The sequence below is a fragment of the Hevea brasiliensis genome, chromosome 5, assembly GCF_030052815.1.
Source record: "Hevea brasiliensis isolate MT/VB/25A 57/8 chromosome 5, ASM3005281v1, whole genome shotgun sequence".
Taxonomy (NCBI): Eukaryota; Viridiplantae; Streptophyta; class Magnoliopsida; order Malpighiales; family Euphorbiaceae; genus Hevea; species Hevea brasiliensis.
The window spans coordinates 114983030-115007108 of NC_079497.1; the positions used below are offsets into that span (position 1 = coordinate 114983030).

The 24079-nt window shown below is 36.9% G+C and overlaps 3 protein-coding genes across 6 annotated transcripts; all 3 read left to right on the forward strand.

The window, feature by feature from the left end:
• The first annotated feature begins 272 nt into the window (after positions 1-272).
• On the forward strand, positions 273-10817 carry LOC110633518 (enhancer of mRNA-decapping protein 4-like). Of its 4 annotated transcripts, XM_058147572.1 has the most exons (14): positions 273-563; positions 793-901; positions 1017-1930; positions 3496-3545; positions 3615-3771; positions 3933-4151; positions 4486-4614; positions 4844-6472; positions 7055-7414; positions 7687-7806; positions 8153-8323; positions 9165-9320; positions 9459-9584; positions 10312-10817. In XM_058147572.1, exons 2-14 carry the CDS (start codon positions 898-900, stop codon positions 10618-10620), a joined length of 4344 nt encoding a protein of 1447 aa, XP_058003555.1. In that variant the 5' UTR covers positions 273-563; positions 793-897; the 3' UTR covers positions 10621-10817. The 4 variants fall into 4 exon arrangements, with proteins under 4 accessions (XP_058003555.1, XP_058003554.1, XP_021637842.2 ...); XM_058147571.1 differs by having other exon boundaries at positions 274-563; positions 793-1930; XM_021782150.2 differs by lacking the exon at positions 273-563 and having other exon boundaries at positions 604-901.
• A 3855-nt stretch (positions 10818-14672) lies between these two features.
• Positions 14673-19185, forward strand: LOC110633507 (probable galacturonosyltransferase 4). The gene is made up of 9 exons (XM_021782141.2): positions 14673-14956; positions 15057-15091; positions 15189-15233; positions 15314-15425; positions 15517-15713; positions 16794-17050; positions 17288-17645; positions 17754-18329; positions 18588-19185. The coding sequence occupies exons 1-9, from the start codon at positions 14857-14859 to the stop codon at positions 18861-18863; spliced, it is 1956 nt and encodes a 651-aa protein (XP_021637833.2). The 5' UTR covers positions 14673-14856; the 3' UTR covers positions 18864-19185.
• Positions 19186-23067: 3882 nt separating this feature from the next.
• On the forward strand, positions 23068-23743 carry LOC110633491 (uncharacterized). Its single transcript, XM_021782125.2, has one exon. It carries the CDS (start codon positions 23147-23149, stop codon positions 23666-23668), a length of 522 nt encoding a protein of 173 aa, XP_021637817.2. The 5' UTR covers positions 23068-23146; the 3' UTR covers positions 23669-23743.
• Positions 23744-24079: the final 336 nt, after the last annotated feature.

Here is a 24079-nt window from a genome sequence, read left to right on the forward strand (position 1 = left end):
ACTAGGTAGTTTTATTTGGTGGGGATGTAAGTGAATTTTGGATCAAATCCCCGAGGCACCCCTTGCACCATCTTTAATTGAATTTTATAATTGATGACATCTTTCAGTGTTTAATGATATTTCACTCTCATTGCCACCTAAACAATTGTATAATACAGTGATTTGATTGAGAGAGCAACTTGCATTGAAATTGAATATAAAGGATGATGAGTGAGTAGTGTCTGATTGTGTTCCAGTTACGGGTTAAAGAATGAATAATTGTCACTAAACAGTAATGGTAGGATCAATGCCAATTTGGTTTTGTAGGAAATCAATTAGAGCTGAAATGTGGCTGTCTTGTCTTCTGCTATTGAAATGCTTCCTCCAAACTCCTGTAGCGTTGGATTGATTTCCTTTGCTGCTACCAAAGAGAATGAATCGACATTGAAAAGCTGATTATGCCGTTACCCACAAATGTCAAAGATGCAAACTTGGGGTACGTGTAGCAGCTACAGCTGGGAGTAGCGATGCATGTCTGCCTCTGGAAGTGACCCAAACAAAGAAGACGACGAGAAAAGCAAATAGTAATGTATTAGATATATTATTATATAATAATTAATAAAATCTTTAATAAAAGTTTTCTTCTTCTTCTTCCACTTTCTACTCTCCGTTAGCTTCGTCTTTGTGTTGTCCTTCGCCGTCAGTTTGTCCATCTGAGGAACCCATTTTCTACATTCATACATATTTCTTTTTTTCAAATAAATTTTCTACCTCTCAACTCCTTGGTTCAATTTTTTCACTCGTCTTTCGCAGAGACGGATACAGTTGCTATTCATTTCAAGGACGAATCCAATAATCAAATCGAATCTCTATTTTCTGATCTGAAACGAATCAAAATCAGCGGATCCATGAATTCTTATGCGTAAGCTTCAAATCTCCTTTTACGCTCATAGTCAATCTAATTAATCTGAATTCGTAGATCACTTTTTGTTGCTGTTATTGATTAATGGCTTCACCTGGTAATCCTCCAAATCAAGGAGGTGGTGTCTTTGATGTGAATAAGCTGTTCAAGCCATCTTCAAGCCCTATGAATATGATGCAACCATCAAACCCACCACAACAGCAGCAGCCTCAGGCCCCTTTGAGTCCCAGCAACTCTAACCCAGCTATTGGCAATCTCACAACTTCTCCTTCCTTCCCTCTCCCTTCCTCTCTTCCTCCATCTTCTCCTCCCTATTTAACCCCATCTTCCTCTTATCCTCCTCCCACTGGGCCTTACCATCCTTATCACCCTCACTATCTCTCTCCTTATCCACCTCCACCTCTTCCACAACTTCAACAGCATCACAATCAGTTCCTCGCTAATATGCAACAGCAGAATAGACCTCAACCCATTTCTTCTTTTCCTCCTCCTGCTGCTCTTGCCGTTGCTGCACCTTCTACTGCTCCTTCTCCCCCTCCATTCTCGCCTAATAACCCAAATCCCAGTGGTGTATTGATGGACATCCTCACCAATCAGAACCTGCAGCAGCAACAACCTCCTCTTTCCACCAATCTGACCATGCCCTTCTCTTCCCCCTCTTCTTCATCGGCTGTATCGAACTTCAGTGCTCCCATCCCTTCTGCTCCGCCTGTCAGTTTGGCATCCCCAACTCATCAGCTGCAGCAGCCGAGCCCAACGCCAGTGAGGATGCTCAGCAGCAAGCTCCCCAAAGGCCGCCATTTGATTGGCAACCATGTTGTGTATGATATTGACGTCAGATTGCAAGGCGAGGTGCAGCCACAACTCGAAGTTACTCCCATCACCAAGTACGTCTCCGACCCTGGTCTTATACTTGGCCGTCAGATTGCTGTCAATAGAAATTACATTTGCTATGGACTTAAGCCTGGAGCAATTCGCATCCTCAATATTAACACTGCCTTGAGATCCTTGCTTCGTGGCCATAACCAGGTTAGATAATTTTTTCTTTCATAGCTTTTAGTATCTTTTTTTTTTCTTATCTAACATACTTAAACATTTTTCATGCATAAAGCTATTGTTAGTTCATTCCCGTGAAAGTGTGCGCTTTTAACTAATGCCAAATCAAATTTTGAACAAGCAAGAAAAAGACTTTAAAGGATATTTATTATCAACTCATCTCATGAAGCTGCAAAAATTGGATTGGCTATTTGTAATAGCTGCAAAAGTTTTAACCTTGCCATTGATTCAAAATAATAATTCACAGTTCTAATATAAACATGCAACCTACCATACGGAAAGATTGGCTCTGTTATCTTATCTAAATCATTTTAAATCATATATGGCTGTCTCCTTAGCATGTAACTTCACTTTGTTCTAAGCTTAATGAACTTTGTGAGGTTGCCACGTCCATTCACATGTTCCACATGTTATATGGGCTCTGTTAATCTCTGTAATCATATTACTCTTCACTGTCTTTTGCTGCCTTTCTGTTCCAGATTCAACCTAGTTCCTATCCATTGTCAATAATTTGTGATTGCTTAATGTGCTTTGAAAAGAGAGTTATTTCCCATCACATATGATGAAATTCTAGTTTGGCCACACTTATATTCTAACTGCTTCTTCATTCTATTTATTAGTAGGAGATGGTTCTAGGAAAAAAAAAGGGATCTTTTTTCCCCTTATTCCATGTCATGCGAGTGGTAATATTATATATAGGGGCATTTGAACTTTGAAGATACTGATTCTGGATTGCAGCATTAATCTGTTCTTCATATCTATCAGATATTTTCTTGCCACAATTCTTTTAATATTGCTTTTCTTTTGACACGATATTCTAGAGACTTACGGTCTATTTAACATTGATGTTGGAGTTGTTGTTGAGAAAATTAACTCCTTAAATATGTTAATTAGAAGGTATTAAAAATTAGTTTAAAGTTAAATATGAATGTTTTAGTTATAAGAACTCAAAAACAACTAAGTAACTTCTTTCAAATTGCTTTTTTCAACAATATATAAAATGGTGTGGTTTCAAAAACACTTTTTTGCCCTCACAACCACAATCCCAATTGGCCTCTTAGTCTACAGAGCTTTACCATTTATATTTTTCTTTACCGTTCTTTGCTGCCTTTGGATTCTCTTTTGCATGAAATTCTAGTCAATCAGGTACCTGAACTATAGAGTGATTAAGTTCCTACTACACTGGGCAGAATTTTAACTTAGTATCATACAGTTCAACATATGGGTTGTATCCAAAGTTGTTGGATGGACCGGTAGAGTAATCCTCATTGATTTCTCTGTTTTGGTTGATTAAATTTCTTCTCTTAACTTGTGATCTCAACTGGCTAATATTTGTATTCTCATGCTAAATTATTGCATTATATTCCTGTAACCATCCTTCCCTTAAAGCGTGTTTAGGCATCCTTGTCTTTAGTAATATTATAATTTGCAGATGCGGCATGCAAAATTTAAATTTTCAGTTCTCTCTCTCTCTCTCTCTCTCTCTCTCTAAATCATTCACATGCACTTTTTTGTTTTTCTTTTTCCTTTTTATGTAGAAAGTAACAGATATGGTGTTCTTTGCTGAGGATGTTCACCTTCTGGCCAGGTAAATTTTTGCATTGTTAAGCAGACAAAAACATAAATAAGTGGAATATGCTAACTTTTGCTCCTGCAGCACATGCATTGATGGACGGGTCTTCATACGAAAGATCAATGAAGGGCCAGATGAGGAAGAGAAGCCTCAAATATTTGAAAGGATTGTACTTGCTCTTCAGATAATAACAGAGGGAGAATCAGTCCATCCACGAGTTTGTTGGCATCCTCACAAACAAGTAATAATGGATTGTGTTACTCATGTTATCAATAATCTATCCTAAGTTCCCAACACCATCTCTTGATTATGTTATATTTTTCTTTTCCTCCACTTCTTGCTTGGTTTGAGCTTATGGCTGTTAGTTTTACATAATCTTTATATGGACTAAATACATTACAGGAAATTTTGATGGTTGCAATTGGAAATCGAATCCTAAAAATTGATACCATTAAAGTTGGAAAAGGTGAAGGTTTTTCAGCAGAGAAACCTCTCAATTGTTCCATTGATAAGTTGATTGATGGGGTCCAGCTTGCTGGTAAGCATGAGGGTGAAGTTACTGAGTTGTCAATGTGTCAATGGATGACCACCCGTTTAGCTTCAGCTTCATCAGATGGCACGGTTTGTTTTTATCTTTATCATCTTGATTGCTTTGCACTAGTCTTGTAGGATGTCCTGTCACTATATTTAGCACTGCTGTTACCCCTCTAACACCCCCCCACCACCCCCCCCCCCCCCCCCAACAAATAATAAAAAAGAAAGATCAGCGGCAGGGATAGTGCTATGAGTAATCACAATTACATAGTTGCTGTCTGGCATAAGTCATTACATGATTTTTACCAGCCTTGCTAAAGGTCAATATGTGACCAATTAAGTAGTTTCTCTCTTTATTTTCTTCCTTTATTTTTTTTTTTCGGTTACTTGTTACCGGATGAACAATCAATATCTGCTGCAGGTCAAGATTTGGGAAGATCGTAAAGCAGTGCCACTTGCAATGTTGAGACCACATGATGGTAACCCTGTAAATTCTGTGACATTCTTGACTTCTCCTCATCGCCCTGATCATATTGTTCTCATCACTGGGGTAGGCCTTATTCTTTCCCTTTCTGTGAAAGGTGCTGCATGCTTATTTGAGGTCCATAGAAGATATGCAACTCAAATGGTTTTTTTACTTCCAATCATGCTAGTGGTCTAGTAACATGGCCCCATGGCAATAGTAGTTTACTTTATGCATTATCACATATATCAATCCTTTCATTGTATAGATTTCTTCATGTACTTCAGATTAAACTTTATTTAAATTCTATGTATAGGGTCGATTAAATCAGGAAGTGAAGGTTTGGGCCTCTGCAATGGAGGAGGGCTGGCTGTTGCCCAGTGATGCTGAATCATGGCAATGTAGTCAGACTTTGACCTTAAAGAGTTCTGCTGAATCTAGTGTTGAGGATGCATTCTTTAATCAAGTTGTAGCACTGCCCCGTGCTGGCTTATTTCTGTTGGCGAATGCCAAGAAGAATGCTATTTATGCAATACACATAGAATATGGACCTTATCCAGCTGCGACCCGTATGGATTATATAGCTGAGTTTACGGTGACAATGCCTATTTTGAGTCTAACCGGAACTAGTGATAGTTTACCTAATGGAGAGCATGTTGTTCAGGTTTACTGTGTCCAAACACAGGCTATTCAGCAATATGCATTGGATTTGTCACAGTGCCTACCACCGCCACTGGAGAACGTGGAGTTGGAGAAAACAGAATCCAATGTTTCTCATGTTTTTGATGCTGCTAGTTCTGATGGTTCCACTATCACGGAATCATCTCATGGAAGTAAAACAGTTGACGTTCCCATAGGAAAAGGGACTCCCATACAACCTATGGTTTCAAGCAGTTCTGAAAACGCTCCCGCAGCAAGCCATCCAGAAAGCTTGACTTCTGCTGAGGTTAACACCTTACCAGATAGTGCTACTTCAGTTGTAGAAACCAAGGCTAGTGCTTTGCCATCTCAAAATAGTATTGGAAATCTCAACACTGTGTCTCCTTCACTTCCATTGAGTCCACAGTTATCTCGAAAATTGTCAGGTTTCCAAGGTCCATCAAATAGCATTGAGCCTAGTATGCAACCTAGTGATCATGTTGACCAGCCTGGCCTTGATTATTTGGTCGAGCACAGAATGGATACTGCAAAGGAAAACATGTATGATATCCCTTCAGGTGACAATTTGAGGAAGGGTGAGAAAAACATTGCACAAACTGACATCTCAGTGGTTCCTGAATCTCCTGTAATGTTTAAACACCCAACCCATCTTATAACCCCATCAGAAATACTATCCAGAGCTGCCTCATCCTCTGAGAATTCTCAAATTAGTCAGTGCATGAATGTGGGAGAGTCAAAGGTCCAGGATGTGGTCGCCAACAATGATATGGAAAGCATGGAGGTAGAGGTTAAAGTTGTTGGAGAGACAGGAACCAATCAAAGTAATGACTTTGACTTGCCTAGAGAATCCCATGCTACTGTCCCAGAGAAAAAGGAAAAATCATTCTACTCTCAGGCCTCAGATCTTAGTATTCAGATGGCCAGAGATTGTTGTGTGGAAGCTTATAATGTTGGGGGAATTCGGCAGGCTGGTGAAAATGGTGTCACAGAAGTACCAGATAGACCTCCTAATAGTGGTGAAGACGAAGAACAAGAAATAAGAAAAGATGTACCTGCAAAGGTTGACGAATCAGAAACTCCTGTGGTAGTCTCACAGTCCCCAGCCCCCTCTACAAAAGGGAAAAAACAGAAGGGGAAAAACTCTCAATTGTCTGGTCCATCTTCTCCTTCCCCTAGTCCTTTCAATTCCACAGATTCATCCAATGAACCAGGTTGTAGTTCTGGTGCCCAATCTAATGATGCTGCTTTATCTCAGTTATCTGCCATGCAGGATATGCTTGATCAGGTGATTGAAGTTTAAAAATTGAATTTTTGTGTATGTGTGTTTTGCGATTGGGTGGATACATTTTGATGAGTTCTATGCAAATATTGTCCAACACTAATTTGTTGCCATGATCTAATTTGTTTGATATGGTGTATTGTCCAACATCAGTAAGTCCTGCACTTGAGAAGATCATTGTTTGTCCAAGTATTTTTGAGATTTTGAGCTGAAAATTGTCGACCATTTTATCTCACAACCTGCTGGCGACAAATATTGATGGTCGTATTGGTGGGTTCATTTTGAAGTACCATTGGAGATATTATGCATTTTCATTTTTTTGGCTATGTTAATTCTATGTTTGAGGTAAAATTCTTAATCAGTTCTGGAATTGCACAATAGACATAAGGATTGGAATTTAGTCTACCAACCCAATTATCACTCCCAAATTTGACCCTAATCCTCTCTAATTTAGCTGGAATATGTCATGATTAAAGCTTTCTCCTTATCTATTTTGTATATAAAATTTTAAGCTTATGTTATTCTTCAGTAGACATGAATGTCTTAACCCAAAGATGACAACTAATGGTTTTGTTTCATTTTCCGAAGTTACTAAGCATGCAGAAAGAAATGCAGAAGCAGATGACTACGATGATTTCTGTCCCAGTTTCCAAAGAAGGTAAAAGGCTAGAGGCATCCTTGGGCCGAAGTATTGAGAAAGTTGTTAAGGCTAATACTGATGCTCTATGGGCTCGTTTCCAAGAAGAAAACACAAAGCATGAGAAGTTAGAGCGAGATCGTATGCAGCAGTTAACAAATTTGATCACAAATTGTGTAAACAAGGATTTACCTGGCACTTTAGAGAAAACTTTAAAGAAGGAGATAAGTGCAGTTGGACCTGCTGTAGCTCGTGCAATTACTCCTATTCTGGAGAAAAGTATATCATCAGCGATTACAGAGTCATTCCAGGTTAAATTTTAAAGCTTTTCAGTTATCAAACATTTCTGGTCTTGTCTGATTATTCTTTTGAATCAAAAGACTCAATTTTGTTATTATAACCTTTTTAATCAAATTACTCCATCTTTTAGGTGTCTTCTTGACTCGAGTATTATTCTATTGTTTACTTTATCTATATTCTGGAACATAACTATCCAATTCCCACATTCCATTAAAATATAACTTAATTGTTTGTTCATATTCTTGTTTTTCCCATAAACAAGGCTTGCTTGTGTATTTTGCAGAAAGGGGTGGGGGAGAAGGCTGTGAATCAACTAGAGAAATCAGTTAGTTCAAAACTTGAAGGCACAGTAGCCAGGCAAATCCAATCACAATTTCAAACTTCTGGCAAGCAAGCACTTCAGGTCGTTTGAAGTTAACTATGAAGCAGTTATTTTAAACATTTTCTTTGTTGGTCATGAACCTTTATATTTATTAGTTGAATATTGAGTTAAGCTTTGCTTCAGAGTTCAGACCTTTCGATTTTTTTTTTAAAGATTATGGATCATTTTGCATTAGGTTTTATTAATTTGTTATCATAATTTTTACAAGTTGAATACACTAAGGGATGTTTTGGGCTGTACCTGGCTGGAATGAATGGCAATGTCCTTCTTAATGTGCATCCATGGAACTTCTTCCTTTCCTTCAAGAAGCAAAAGGCGAGAATTCTTCTTTGATGCTGATGAAAAATGATATAATTTGTACTTGCAGGATGCACTAAGATCTAGTTTGGAAGCTGCAATTATTCCTGCATTTGAGATGTCATGCAAATCTATGTTTGATCAAATTGATTCCACATTTCAGAAAGGGTTCATTGATCATCTACATGCCATTCAGCAACAGTTTGACTCCGCGCATTCTCACTTGGCCATTGCTCTTAGGGTAAATATAATTATGATGCTTGTTGCAAGGAGTTGTTTGAATATTGCCATATTTCTCACTGGTTATCTATTGCTATAATTATGTGCTTCTTTTCATTTTTTGCTATAAAGCATAGTTTTGTGCCTTTTTTTTTTATAAGCATAATTTTGTATTGATAGTGTCACTTAGACTTAAAAAACTCTGCATTTTTTTTCTTCTCTTGCTTTGTTTTGTGTGTGTTTGGGCCAATTTAACCATAAATGTTGCTTTATGTTATTTCTGTTTGACCTTGTAAAATTAGACTCCTCTGTATTTACATACTCTACATGAAAGTGGCATACAGTTTTAGACACAAGTATCTTTCATATTTTCGTAAATCTGTAGAATACTGTTAGTGATTTATATGTGAAACTCTAGAATAACTCAACCTGGTGGGTTTTAAAAAATTGATTATACAAGATAATTCTTTGCTTTACAACATGAAAGCAGGGGGACGATGTGAGATGGGTAAGTTAGGAATTGAAAGAGCCTTTAATCCACATTGCTCTGCCATTACTGATCTGTTTCACTCTACTTAGAATTGTCTTTATAAACTTATCGCTGCACCAGGCTGTATAGTTATAATTTGTTAAAATGGCCAATTGAATAGGCCCCGTAGTATTATCAATGCAATTATGATATGAAAGAAAACCTATAGCAAATTGTTTTTCACAAAGGACTATATCCTGTAGTATAGGTGGAACATGATGTTATATCGTTTACCTTTCATGAATCTGCAGGTTTGTGCTTGTTTTCACATCTTGTGTTTACAACTATTTGATATTGAAATTGAATGTAACTTGGGATGCTTTGACAACTGCAGGATGCTATCAGTTCAGCATCATCAATCACTCAGACCCTGAGTGGACGATTAGCCGAGGGCCAACGCAATCTTTTAGCTATTGCAGCTGCAGGTGCGAATTCCAAAGTGGGAAATCCTTCTTTGAGTAATGGACCATTGGCTGGTCTACATGAGATGGTATGCCTTTTGTATATAATTGAGTTCCAAGGAAGTCATAAGTAGCTCTACTTGCACAAAGCAGTAATCTACTGTGCTTTCAATTTGAAAAGGAATTTTTGTTGTCCCTCTTGACTTTTAGACTGGTTATATGAACAGGCTGAGGCTCATTTGGATCCAACAAAAGAATTATCCAGATTGATAGCTGAGTGCAAATTTGAGGAAGCATTCACAGCAGCATTGCATCGAAGTGATGTCACTATAGTTTCCTGGTTATGTTCTCAGGTATTATTTGCCAGAACTTGTGGACAAATACACTAAGTAGTTATGCTCTAAACTGAAGTCTAGAGAATTTGAATTCTCACATGTCAGGCCTCACAGAAGCGCTTCTTCTCAGGGAAATAAAAGCCACATATAGTGAAGTACTAAGATGCATGCATAATGTCTTCAGATCAGTGACAGTTTGAGATAATGAACAAACTAAGCTACATATATCTAATTTGAGATAAAGATATGTGTTTTCATGCTGTATATATCCTTTTGGATATTTTGTTGCCACATCATCTATGCTGTTCACAACCACAGCTATCATGGTAGTCTATCAGTTGAACCAGATCGCTAGATAAATAGGTCAATACAACTTGAGAATTGAGATCAACCAAGCAGTGGCAATGGCAGATTAACACATGGTTATGCATCTTTGAGATTTTACCAAGTCTCTCAGATCAACTTTTCTTGTATGCAGTTGCAAGTTTCTGGATGCCTTCTTTGTCTATCAAATATCTTGGCTGGTTATCATTGAAAATCTGTCATAAGACCAGGCCAGCTACCAGTAGAGGACTTAAATAATGGGATTTGTCTAATAATTTAAGTTGTTTGTGATTGGATATCAAATCAAATTGTTGTTCCTTTGCAATTTTGGGAACTTAAACTGCACAATGACAAGTTAACAACACCACATCATCCAAAGTTGAACAATTCACAGTTCATATTTGCTCTCTTGTTTCACCAGGTTGATCTACAGGAGATATTGTCCATGGTACCACTACCCTTGAGCCAAGGAGTTCTGCTGGCCCTTCTACAGCAGTTGGCCTGCGATATCAGTAAGGAAACTTCTAGAAAGCTGGCATGGATGACAGACGTGGCTGTTGCTATAAACCCTGCAGATCCATTGATTGCACTGCATGTGAGACCAATATTTGATCAGGTCTATCAGATACTGATGCATCAGAGGAATCTACCGACTACATCTGCTTCAGAATCTGCCAGTATACGTCTTCTCATACATGTCATAAACTCTGTGCTAAGGAGTTGTAAATGATCTTGCCTTCTGTTTCTATCTTTATGCAAATATGTAAGATAGACTTTTGGTTTGTATAGGAATGTAGGAGGTTTTCAGGGGATTGCTGTTATGATTTGTATGAATTAGTCAAACACTTTATGTTTCTTCATTTCATGTTTGTTAGTCATAAAACAGTGTTATTTCAATTGCATGCCCAGTTAAATTGAGCTTTCGAATGACTGTGTACTATAGTCCTTTTCCCCCTTCATAGCTAAACATGCAAATTGCAATAACTTGACAAGAGAAAAGCCTGATATTGATATATACGCCAATGTGATGTGTAATTTTGTGCGGGGAAAACGCGAAAGCTTCATCTTGGAAAAATTGAGGTATATGTGCTAGAAAGAGAATCCCAGTATTGACATTGGGAGTGGTGCCTTAAGGGGAAAAAAAAGGCGGTAGCACAGATCAGTTTCCCGCCTCCTAGTCGGCGGGAATCCTGGGATGTTGTTGGTTGCAGAATAACTGCTGTGGTAATGAGCAGATGTGGCAAGATAGACAAATCATAGTTAGCTCTAGCAACAGGATCTGTTAACTTAGCATATGCATTGTGGATTTCTATGAAACGCACCCCATTAGGATGATAAAGTTTTTGCTAAAGTTCGCTATGCAGAGTTGATCTCAGTTTGGGAGGCAGTACGGTGGATGTGGAGGAGTTGATAGAGAGTTTATGATGAGGATTCCCATGATTATGGATGCAAATGGTAGGTACTGCAGCAGTGACTCAGAAAGTGGGAAGCCAAAAATGTTGAAGTAGTGGAGGGTGATGGGTCGAAGGGAAAGGATGCAGTGAGGGTTTAGAAGGTAAAAAGGTGCTTCCCAACATTGGTAGGTGGAGACTGAAGTTTAATTGGGTACTAGAATTTTTAAAAAAAAGAGACGGAAAAAGCAGCTGAGCAATGGGAGGGGCAAAAGTAGCTGAGCATTTGGGCCAGTTTTCCACATCTACCGCGACTGTATAGCAGATACTCATACTTCCCCTTCTTCACTCGATCGTGGAACCTCTCAGCCATTCAATTCAAGAACATGCATGCCTTCTTTTATTCTTTAGGAAGCTGACACGACTCTCTGCCAAATCTTGCTGAATAGGTGTGCCCATTTCAACAAACTCAAAGAAGGAAAGATAAAGTGTATGTAATTAGTGTGAAAGTGGAGATTTATTAAGGATGATAGTATACCAGTTAATAACAAAGCCTAGCAAGAATCATGATTCTTCGCATATAAATATACCCTTGGAAAGTAAATGCTAGATAGAAAAAAATTAATAATAATTCTATATAGAAAATATCAAAATAGACTCGAGATCTCTATTATTTAGGAAGCTTATTATCATTTGGGTAATTTTATTATTTTATCAGTTTGGTAAGATTTTAGTTTCTTAGTTTGTTTCAAGGCCTCATTATAATTAAGTTGTCAATTGAATTTTTAGTATCAATAAAATTTAGAGTTTTCTTTTTCTTATTCTCATTACCTTTACACTCTATTTGGATAGATGAAAAATGAGAGAGGAAAAAAAAAAAACTTAAAAGAAAAGTAAAAGAAAATTGAAAATTTGAAAGGAAAATAGTTTTATTTTTCACCTAGTTCTTGTTTGGGAGTGAAGAAATTGAGGAGGAAAAAAATTTTGAGGTTCACTTCCATTTTCTCTTCAAATTAAAATGAAAGTGAAAGAAAATATTTAAAATTACAAATATATTCTTAAATATTATCATTATTTAAAAAAAAATTAAAAAAAAAATTATAATTTTACTATCTATAAAATAACTTTTCCTTTCTCCCTTCCAACATGAAAACTTTCTATCAAACATGACATTATTAATATTATTTAGATTCACTCAGTCGGTTGAATGTATAAATGTGTTTGATTGAACATTAGTGGAAAAATGCCATTGGAAATGAAAGTTTCCATTACTCTGTTTGCTGTCATGATGATCGATCTGTCCATAAGTTGGTTGTTAAGTTGATCAGGATCGATAAACTGATGTTTATAGTTGGTGAAAAGGTGGGGAGCGAGCAAGCAAGCAGACGCGAAAACTGCCTGCGGCCGCTTATTTGTACTAGAAAAAGAGAGGCAAGAAAGGATCAATGGAGAAAATGAGGAAAAGACACCCATTTCATTCTTGCCTTTACTGGAAGAGAGAGAATCCAAGCGAAAACAGGGTAATTGGCGTAACAAAAGAGTTTGTGTGTATATGTGGTTGACAAGGTTTAGCTTAAAATCGCGTAGCGTGTGAGCAAAGCTTAATCATCATTCTTCAATACCCATCACTCCTATTTACCAAGCAAGAAACTAAGGTAATGCATCATCTCTATACACAAATATTTGGGTTTTGATTTTCTGAGCTCTTTTACCAGAAAATAAGCAGAAATGGAGCCGGAGAACAACAAGAAAGGACGAGAGGGATAAGAGGCCAAGGACTCGACACAGAAGATCGCAAAAAAGCAACATCTTAACGTTGACATTGGTAATATCAGCATACAACTGAGCGACTATGACCATGAGGACAACAGCTATAGCTCGGACAACTATTTGGCACTAGGGGTATTCGATTTCCCTTGGCTTAAGTACGTCTCCAAATCAAAAAACTGGAGTTTCGAGGACTCGTTTGCGTGCTTTCTTCACGACAATTACACAATGGCTGCATTGCCCGAGTTTTCTGGCCAATGCTTGTCTGAAACTCCAGAGACTTGCGTGGAATCCATAGATATCATTCCATTGGAAAAGTTTGAGGAGACGGTGTGGTCACTGGAAAAGGAGGGTGCGGATGCTTAACCGGCTGCTTACACAAGAGGGTGCCTAATGGCAAGAAAATTTGCCTACATTCCATGTACACTAGCAAAATTAAATCCTCGTGAGGATTTTCCTTTGCCATTTCTCTTGTTTATTGCCTATAGGGTGATGTGACTGGCCTTTATTGCTCGTTGAAGACAGAATTAGGAAGCTAGGATTCTGCTCCATTTTCAATTTGCCCGAGCTACTTCAACCATATCTGCTCTGCATTCATCCCAAGGTCTAACTCCTGAAATATCATGGCAAGTTTAACTCAATTTTATTGATAACTGAGTACACAACTTATTGAATTTAATTGATAATTGAGCAAAATTGCAGATTTCAGGTTTTGGCTAAAGATGTCAGCATCCCAACCCAAGGTAACCAAGCTACAATAGAATCAGAATATGTCCTGGAGGGCCAAAAGAAGAGGCCAGATTTAAACAACCAAATATATCAGAAATGGGTTTTCTATGCCTGAACTTGGACTCTTTCAGTTTAGTTGGATAACAAAAAGAAGATTTGAGTCCAGGGATAAGGGTGTGTATGCATTAAAACTAATTATAATCTAATTCACAACGTTATAGTAATATTTGTAGTGAATAACAAGGATAAGCATGGTTAAAATTGGAGTTGTGAATGTTATAATATTCTGTGGCTCTCTTGTGCATATTTCTTGATTATTGCAGTCGACAACAGAGGGGTAATCCAACTGCTGCATTAATAGCATTTGTACGCGCTCTCATCACTCGTCGTTATATATACAGGAAAAGAAATGAAGCTTTTTTTTCTTTTTTTGTTAAAAATGAATGCAAATCAGTAAGAAATGATGAGGACAAGTCTTTGCAGTGACCGTTGTGCCGACACTTTGGCTTTGGCTTTCCCAAAATGTAACGTGCTTAGGCCTCAGGGCACCCCCAAAAGATTCCACAGATAAACATAAGGGTCATGGGTCCAAACATAATGGGAAACACTAGAATCCCATTTGAAATTCTTTGGTGATTAATTGACATGGTGAAATTTTGTAGTGAATTGGGGAAACTATTTAATGTATTGGTATATATGGGATTCATTCTCATATTTCAACAATAATTCATATTTTTTTTATGAGAGAGTGAATATTAAAATTTGTCATAAAATAATAAATTAAAAAAAAGATGTAAATAATATACATGTTATATTAATAATATTTTAAAAATAATAAATATTTTATATTAGGAGTTAACGGTAAATTATTGGAATAAATAATAACTGAAAAAGGGGGAATGAGTGGTTAAATTTTGGGGGAAAAAAAAAAACTCACTCTCCCTTTCCTTCCTTTTCTGCTGCTCTGCTTCTCTTCTTCTCTTCTTCCTTCGCTGCCCAAACAAAGTGTTTCTTGGATGGAAATCGCCGCTGTGTTTGGCATTTAAATACCAAAATCCAAATCTAACGACAACAACATCATGATGCTCAGGAATTTGGTGGTGGCAATGCTATTTGTCACCGTAATTGCTCCGATTGTTCTCTACACTAATAGATTCGCTGCCTTCAAAGCTTACTCTTGTAACTTCCGTCTTCCTTTCCTTTTTTTATTTTATTTATTAAAATTTTCCGTTTCCTTTTCTCTTTCTTAACGTTTTATTCTTACCTTCAATCTCCGCAGCTAGAACCCAATTTCTCGACGATGTTGCGTCTTTTGTAAGTGCTTTTGCATTTCCCTATTTTCGCCAGCCTGTAATTTATCCTCTGAATCACTCAATCTTGTAATTTTTTTTCCCTTTCTTCTCAAACTCAGACTCGTCCCGGTGATACCAGGCATCATCTCAATATCTTACCTCAGGTAATCTTCTTCCTTCCTCTTCTTTTGCTCTTGGGTACTGCTAAATTGCAGATCTCACCCTTTTTTTTTTTTGGCTTCAGGAATCTTCTGCGTTGCTTAAAGAACCCATTGGAATCGTATATACGGATAACTCTACCAACTCACCTCCAGAAACCTTCTCTAGCATTCCAGTTCCAGATTCATCAGCTCAAGGTACGAATTTAACAGTTTTTGGGGGGACTTTTTTTATGGATAAAATTGGCCAATTTTTAGTGATTTACTATATAAGATTTGTATTTACCAGATACAAGAGAGCATAAATCTGCTAGAGTATTATCTGCTACCAACGAAGGACGTCAATCCCAAAATGATAGTACTATCAGACAGGTGACTGACACCTCTAATCAACAGGAAAGCCGGACAGATGCCGTAGTTGCTAAGGAAAAGGATCGCAAAGAAAGGGCGTCCAACGGAGTATCTGACACTGCCTCCCAAATTGTGGTACATTATCAATCTATCTGTAATTTTCTTCTCATGTCTTTTCATTTTCTGTATCGGTCGTTTGCACAAAAGTCGTTGACAGCTCCTTTTTATGTTTGAAATGTGTTTGAGAGTGCTTTTCATGCTTATGTTAATGCTATAAGACTAATCGGTTTTATGACGACTCATTGATCTTGATGTCTGTTTGGGATATTCAGTATTTTATTTTATACTATTGTCTACTCTACCAACCAATTATCTCTGCTGTAGGAAATAGTCGTAGTCATCTCTATAAAGGGTAGTAGTTCCTGTCAATTATCAGATGTAACTCTCTATAACTTGAATAAGTTCATGTAGAATATTCCTCAATTAGGTCACTTTCCTAGCAATAGAAGCTGTAGTTGGAATATTACCATCAGAAATAACAAATTCTTTAACTTGGTTTAAACTGCCATGTGGAAATTTGGATTGAACTACTGAATGGAGACTTGATAAACCCAATTGATTATTGAGTGAAGCAGTGACTCATTCTGATTAACTGAAGGATCTTACTAATAACTTTGAGCTTTCAAAGATGAACACAATGGTAACCTACAACAGAGGGAAAACTTAGAAAGGATCACTAGCTTCAGTTAGGGAGTTCAATACTATGGTAAAGAGGATAGATACCTTGTACGAGAATAATTATAGGAATAACTTTACATTTTATAGTTGAAGTGAAGAACTGTAATTCAGGTTGCAATCACTTACTGGATAAAAGAATACTCCGAATAGGTGTTTACTGTCATGGTAATCTATGAATGTCAATTGTATTAGAATTCAAAGTCGCTCCCCTCTATAAAGTAGCTCAAACGAAATTGCTCTAGCATAACTTCTCAAGGTGCCCAGAATTCTCACTCGGCACTCAGTAATTATGCTTGGCACCCATGTCCCATCTATACCCTGTTATCACTTACTTTTTGACAGTCTTATATATTCCCAATAATGGCTTGCTAAATTTCCCCAAGGTTAGAATGAAAAGCATGTAAATCTTTTGTTTAGATGAAAAGAATTTTTAATCAAATGGTGGTCTTAAAACGTTTTCTTTTCTTTTTTTGCTAGCTTGAGCAGCAATCTGCTTCTGGAAAGGTCAATGAGAAGGAGCCCCCTAAGTCTAAAACTGATAAACGGACAACTCAAATGCCTATGCCAGATGCTCGGGTGCGACAACTTAGAGATCAACTTATTAGGGCAAAGGTTTACCTATCTCTTCCAGTCACAAAAAACAATCCCCATTTGACACGAGAGCTTCGGTTACGGATAAAGGAAGTTCAACGTGTTGTTGGGGATGCAACTAAAGATTCTGATTTGCCAAAGAAGTAAGTTTCTATTCAAACATGTCAATCTTGCTGGCTGACAGAACTTATATATATATATATATATATATATATATATATATATATATATATATTCTCTTTATTCCTGAATGCTATCTTATATTGTTTTCATATTTTCTGTTTGGCAAGCAATCTTGCAATTTCTTAAATTTTCATGTTGTAGTTTAACTTTTAATTTTGCATTGCTTGGAAGTATGAATGTTTTATTCATTAATGTAGTGCCTATGAGAAATTGAAGGCAATGGAAATATCATTGGCAAAAGGCAAGCAGATGCAGGATGACTGTGCTACTGCTGTTAAGAAGCTTCGGGCTATGCTTCACTCAGCTGAAGAGCAGCTTCGAGTGCATAAGAAGCAGACCATGTTCTTGACACAATTAACAGCAAAAACACTTCCTAAAGGTTTACATTGTCTTCCATTACGCTTGACTACAGAGTACTATAGCTTGAATTCTTTTGAGCAACAATTTCCAAATCAAGAGAATTTAGAAGACTCTCGGCTGTATCATTATGCATTGTTTTCAGACAATGTTCTGGCTGCAGCAGTTGTTGTGAACTCCACTGTTACCCATGCTAAGGTAGACAAAATTCCCTTCCAAAGGCTTATTTCTGTTCCCTTTTGTGACCAAAGTCTTTGCTTTTAGTTGACATCCTCAAGCTTTTCCATTCTGTTTTATTATTTGCAGGACCCTTCAAAACATGTTTTTCACATTGTTACTGATAGGCTTAATTATGCAGCAATGAGAATGTGGTTTCTAGTGAATCAGCCAGGCAAAGCTACTATTCAGGTTCAGAATATTGAAGAATTGACATGGTTAAATTCAAGTTATAGTCCTGTTCTCAAGCAGCTGGGTTCTCCTTCTATGATAGATTATTACTTTAGGGCACATCGTACTAACTCTGATAATAATTTGAAGTACCGAAACCCAAAGTACTTATCTATCCTAAACCATCTACGATTTTACCTGCCTGAGGTCTTCCCAAAGCTGAACAAAGTGCTGTTCTTAGATGATGATATAGTTGTACAAAAGGACCTTACAGGCCTTTGGTCCCTTGATTTGAAGGGTAATGTTAATGGTGCTATAGAGACTTGTGGAGAAAGCTTTCATCGTTTTGATCGATATCTCAACTTCTCAAATTCTCTTATCTCAAAGAATTTTGATCCTCATGCTTGTGGATGGGCATATGGAATGAATATATTTGATTTGGAGGAATGGAAGAGGCAAAACATCACTGAGGTGTATCATAGATGGCAGAAACTGGTAAGTGACACGCTTGAAGATGTCTTTCTCTTGAATAGAGTGATCCAAACATTAATGGAAATCTCGAATTAACGGTCAATTACAAGTACAAGTAGATGAGATTCAGATTGCGATATCAGTATGCACCCATTTGCACTATTCATCCTTATATTTATTCATGCAAACTTGTAATTGCACCATCAATGTTGTGCTAGTGAATTTTACTTGATTTGATTTATCTTGTTTTCAGTTCTGAAGAAAAAATTTGTTTGTGCACAGAATCATGACAGATCATTGTGGAAGTTGGGGACTCTGCCGCCTGGCCTCATTACTTTCTGGAAAAGGACTCATTCCCTTGACCGATCTTGGCATGTCCTGGGCCTTGGCTATAACCCCAATGTCAACCAAAGAGTGATTGAACGAGCAGCGGTTATACACTACAATGGCAACATGAAGCCATGGCTTGAGATAGGCATACCCAAATACCGCAACTATTGGGTGAAATATGTAGATTATGATCATGTGTACTTGCGAGAGTGCAACATTAACCCCTAGAAGAGCTCTCTTGGTATCCAGTCATTAGAGGTCTGCTGCACAACCCATGTGGCCAAACATTTTTTACAGGTTTGCATCACTCTGTGTAGGTTCTTTTGCTATCTACATAGAAGCTTCTGAGCTCAATTCTTTCTGTATACAATATTTTCCCCTATCCTTTTGGCATGGTAATTAATTTTGAAACCCTTGGTTACATATCCGCAAATTGGCAGTTGTATTTGTAAATGATTGTGAGTGTTTTTATTTTTTTTGGCTGTAATATTAGTTGATCAACATCCTGTCTACATTCTTATCATCTTATCCTAGCTTCAATTTGCAGACAGCATCATGATTTGGCATCTGCTTGCTCAAGTAATGGTGAGCCCTTTATATGCACTAGAATTAACTGGATAAACTAATACATTTGATATGTTGTGTTGTTTAAGTAGTGTGCTTTTTGTTTTATTATTATTATTATTTTTTTTAAATCTCACCTTGTTAAGTTAGGTGGTGTATTTCTGGGACTTGCTTTCAAGTGTTAATTTATGAAATGAATGGATCCATATATTTTTAATATAAAGATGCAAAGTTGCATTATTTGATTGGTCATCAGAAAGAAGGATATGCGTAAACATATGAATGCCCTTCTGATTTTGAGAAATACTCTAGAGGTGGAGCGCTCTTCTTTTCCTGCCGACAGTTTTTCGTTTTGTATAGGGTACCAGACGTATCCTTGCGGGAATTGCTTTATGTACAACGAATACAGCCAGTCATTAGCAAGAATTAAGATGTTGGTTGTTGTGGACAGATGGGCTTGCGGACTGTGTATATAATGGAGGAGTAATGGAGAGATGGATGAGTCCCACTGATTCCAGTTGGCGCAGGGGACAGCCTGTTTCATTAGTCCAAAGCAGCTGCTGTTAGGTTAAGTTAACGACAAAGTTGTCTTCTCTCTCATGGGATGGTATTATTATTATTATTATTATTATTATTATTTTGGTCCCACCCCAATACTAACTGTCCCAAAGAATCGACATGGGCAAGTGCCCTTCTTTGAGTGCTCGTTGGTTCTCGTGAGTCGCTTCTTCTGAAAGTGAAAGGTTGCTTAATTTATTCGTTTTATGAACTGTATGTTTTTTTAATTGTTCACATAATGCAGTATTAGGGATTCTGGTAATATTTGAAGTGGGGGTAATGATCTTTCCCTCGTCTCAAAAGGATTCCTTGTGTTTTGTTATAGTCAACTCTCTCCCGATTGAATCAACTTCCCGCCCCTGGACATGGTGGTACTTCAATGAGCAGATTATACCAAGCTTTTCTACAACAAGTGAAACGATAGTTTCTGCCTTACGCATGCCAGGCTTCTAGGCCTAAACTCAAAAGAGAGTTTGAAACCTTGTGCTTAATCCAAAATGCATCTATTTAATTGTACCCTCCATTTGAAGTTTCCATACAATTTCCTTTTGTCTATTGTTGATTCTTTTAACATCTCGAGTCTAATGACCAACCAAAGTAAGTAGTAGGACAAAGGGAAGGGTCCTTGTCTCGTGCCGTGCCTTTGAATGTCAATCAAGTATTGCTAGCTAGTGTTATGGACAGCAGTCAGCGGAAGTTAGGGTGTGTCTGATCTCAAAAGTAGCCAAGTTGTCCAGACCTGTTAATCAGCAAGACCTCAGGGAAGAAGGTAGTCAAGCCAAAAATAATTGTATTGCCCATTACATTATTTCTAAATAGGACCCTCTTTTAACCAAGAAATCTCTGCGGCTGCATATGCATGCCTGGAGAGTGAAGGCGGACACTGTTCCTACAGGAAAGAAAAGGAAAGAAAATAAGAAAAGAAAATAATGAAAATTTTCTTTGTTATTTTTCTCTCCTTTGTTTTGATTAAAGGAAAATAAAATGGGTGAAGGAAAAATAATTATATATTTTTTTTTCTTGTTTAGAAAGAGAAGAAAGTGTAGAGAGAGATAAGAAATATTCTGTAAATTTATAATTACTGGTTAATTATGCGATGAAAGAACATAGTGTACTTCATTTTTTTTTTAAAGAAAATGAAAAAAAAATATTAATCTACTAATTTTTATAATATCGTAGTGTCTCATATTCTTACATTCTAAGAATGATAAAGAGTTGAGAGAAAGAATCATCACAAGAAACTTGCAATATGATTTATTTTGTAATCTTTCTGTTCAAGTTTTCATGGAAAAGACATCAGTTGAAATGGTAAAGCACTAATATGTTTTTTTTTTTTTGTTTTCCTTCTAGTAGAAAGAAATAGATACCTTTTTATGGTAATCTATTGAGAACCAATTAAATGTTTCGAGAGTTTGAAATGATTCTGCCATAAAAATTTCTTTTAAATTCTCCAAAATAAAAATTTTCATCTCTCAAACGACCTGCAGTAATTCAATTAATTCAATAATATTGAATCAACAAAATTAAGTTTTGTTGTTTAGTAAATTTACCAAATAAAAAGGTTACCTTCATTTTCTAATGGTGCTTAACCATTCATCAAACATATGGCATATATAGAACTTTTAAGTAAATAAATCCTAAATCCTGAAGAATATCATTCATGTTATAACATTGAAGCTCCAAAGTCCTTGGTGATTAAAACACAGTTTGGAACATGTAACATGTAAAGAGGTGATAAGCTTTATGCTTAAAGGATTGTTAAAGAATAAAAAGAAATCATTGAAAGTAAAGGAATGAGGGAGACAAAGAAAATAAACACTAAATCTTTCAGAGCAAGAAAAATCTCACAGGGATGAATACTGATTTTACTTATTAATTAGAATCTTGTCACAATCTTAACATCTGAATAGAACCTAAAAATAAAAAAGAACAAAAAAATCTTTATAATTTTTCATTGAGTAATCTAATCTTTTCTTATCCCAATTAAAAAAAAAGAATAAATATTACTTTAATTAATACCATATAATTAAAATGTGTAATGTCTTTTCTTTTGGTTAAATTTTCTTTTTTTTTTTTTTCCAAGCTAACATTAGTGCAGTAAAAAAGAATGAAAATAAAAGCAATAAAAGCAGAACAAATCATCTCGGCAGTCTCTTCTCACGTGTACAATCCAGTGAAACGAAAGGACGGCTAAAATATCAAAGGGCCATGTAGTTACAGCTGTTGATCAAGGTAAGTGTCCTTGCGAAATCTTGGCCTTAAATATCCTGAAACATTTTCAGAAACATCTGCAATGTAATTCTTAAACCAGGGTGTGATTCTTGTAAACCGCCCAGCCTATGCTTGTTCTTGTACTTCAGGCATGCTTTTCCTTTCTTCCTCCGCCACTATGTCAAGCCACCTCTTAGCCATGAAAATCTTGATAGCTTCATCCCTTCCTTCACTACTTCTGACGGCGGGATCACAAGAGGATTTTGTTCCAAGTTCAATTTGGTCAAATTATCCAGCCGCTCAAATGGCTGAAGACACAGCGAAATATTTTTCAGCTTTTATCAAGGCATTTCTCAGGGTTCAAATCTTTCTTCATACACTTTGAGAAATGCTACATTCTATTGTAAGCATCTCTAAGATATGCTCTTTGATTAAAAGGGTGAGGGGTTTTATACATGAATGATTATTAAAGGGAGATGAAAAAACGTTGAAATCGATGCAGAAGAGGAAGACAAAGCAAAAGAGGGATTTCGTAATTAGAATTTAAGGAAGGAATGATGGCGAGAGGGAGCCGGGGCTTAGAACACAAATAAGTAAAAAATCTATTCTCTCCATAAGATGCTACTTGGTAAAAAAATAGGGTAAACACTTGTCAATATTGTGTAAACCTATTTCAAAATTAAGCTTTATAATATTTATTTATTATATAGAAATCCTCCATATTTTTAATGAAATTCAAAATATAAGTAATTTTCAACTTAATAATAAATTTTCTTCCCATTGATTTCTTCACTCTGTACAAAACAGAGAAGATGGCATAGAAAGAAAATAAATTCCTTTCTGCAATTCTCTTCCCCTATTCAAATAAGGAAAAATACCCATTTTACTTCAATCCAAGCATGGTTTTTTTGTTTAATGAGGATCCCACGCCACGGCTGGCTTTTTTGATTTGCATGTAATTCCCATTAATTTAATTAGGCAGAGTTGGTGTTGACTGTCCCCTACTGTTGTTATGGAAAGGAAGACTCGCCAATGAATATAGGGTAAAATTCATTTAACTCTACAACATATAGCAGGCACGTGAATTTTCCTATTCTAACAAAGCACAGGACTTTGCTTGTTAGCTACAAATTCCATCATAATCATATTCATTCTCACTCACCAATCCAATAACAAACATGTCCCCATCTCATTCTTTCTTCCTTCTCTCCTCCCTCTTGCTTCTTTTCTCAATCCTCCATACTCCCCCTGATGCTGCTTCCTCTCCCACTAAACTAGTGGACAAGATCTGCAAGCGAACTTCAAATTACACCTTCTGCGTCGAATCTCTTTACTCAGACTCACGCACCTCAGAAGCTGATCAATACACACTGGCCTTTATTGCAGTCAGATTAGCATACGTGAATGCCAACACCACCCGAGATCACATATCTCAACTGCTCCAATACCGGAAACCTCTCGAAATATGCATCCGCGGCTACAAATTGGCTGTTTCCGCTCTTGAAAAGGCTTATAACGACTTGAACTCGGAGACCTTCTTCGAGTTGGCTGATTTGGCGAGCCAAGCTGCTGCCGGTGCAGATGATTGCGAGGCTGTTTTCCAAGGAAACCGGTCCCGACCATTGGGAAACAGGAATAAGGATTTAAAGGGCCTGTGCGAAATCTGTGGAATCATTGGTAAATTATTTACTGGACTTTAATCTGCGATTGTTCCACATATTCTTGTTAATGGATTCTACATATTCTTGTTAATGGATTCTTGTAATATTGTTGAATCTCTTGTGTTCCATGGCCAAGCTAAGGTATTTGCTCGGCCTTCATTATCAGTATCACAGAAATCAATCTGTGGATAGAAAAGTTTCATTAGGTTTACAACTGGAAGACTTTGGATGAATCATCAAGGCCAAACCATGTGGACCCAATAGCTTGTGTCCTGACAAATTAACAGTATGCTTTAACGTGATTCAACAGTTCTATTTTAACGTCACATGAACATGATAAGAGAAATATGGTCCATTCTATTTCTATAGGCCCAAGCTAATCAAAATACATTGGAGTTGGGCCCAATCCAAAATTTTTTTGTCCAATTATAGAATATTGTTGTCCAATGT

Coding starts and splice junctions, on each gene's coding strand:
- LOC110633518 (XM_058147571.1), top strand. CDS start 986: ATGGCTTCACCTGGTAATCCTCCAAATCAAGGAGGTGGTGTCTTTGAT. Junction 4,615..4,843: donor ATATTGTTCTCATCACTGGG/GTAGGCCTTATT, acceptor TTCTATGTATAG/GGTCGATTAAATCAGGAAGT. Junction 8,324..9,164: donor ACTTGGCCATTGCTCTTAGG/GTAAATATAATT, acceptor TGACAACTGCAG/GATGCTATCAGTTCAGCATC.
- LOC110633507 (XM_021782141.2), top strand. CDS start 14,857: ATGATGCTCAGGAATTTGGTGGTGGCAATGCTATTTGTCACCGTAATT. Junction 14,957..15,056: donor TGCCTTCAAAGCTTACTCTT/GTAACTTCCGTC, acceptor CAATCTCCGCAG/CTAGAACCCAATTTCTCGAC. Junction 15,426..15,516: donor TCCAGATTCATCAGCTCAAG/GTACGAATTTAA, acceptor TGTATTTACCAG/ATACAAGAGAGCATAAATCT.
- LOC110633491 (XM_021782125.2), top strand. CDS start 23,147: ATGTCCCCATCTCATTCTTTCTTCCTTCTCTCCTCCCTCTTGCTTCTT.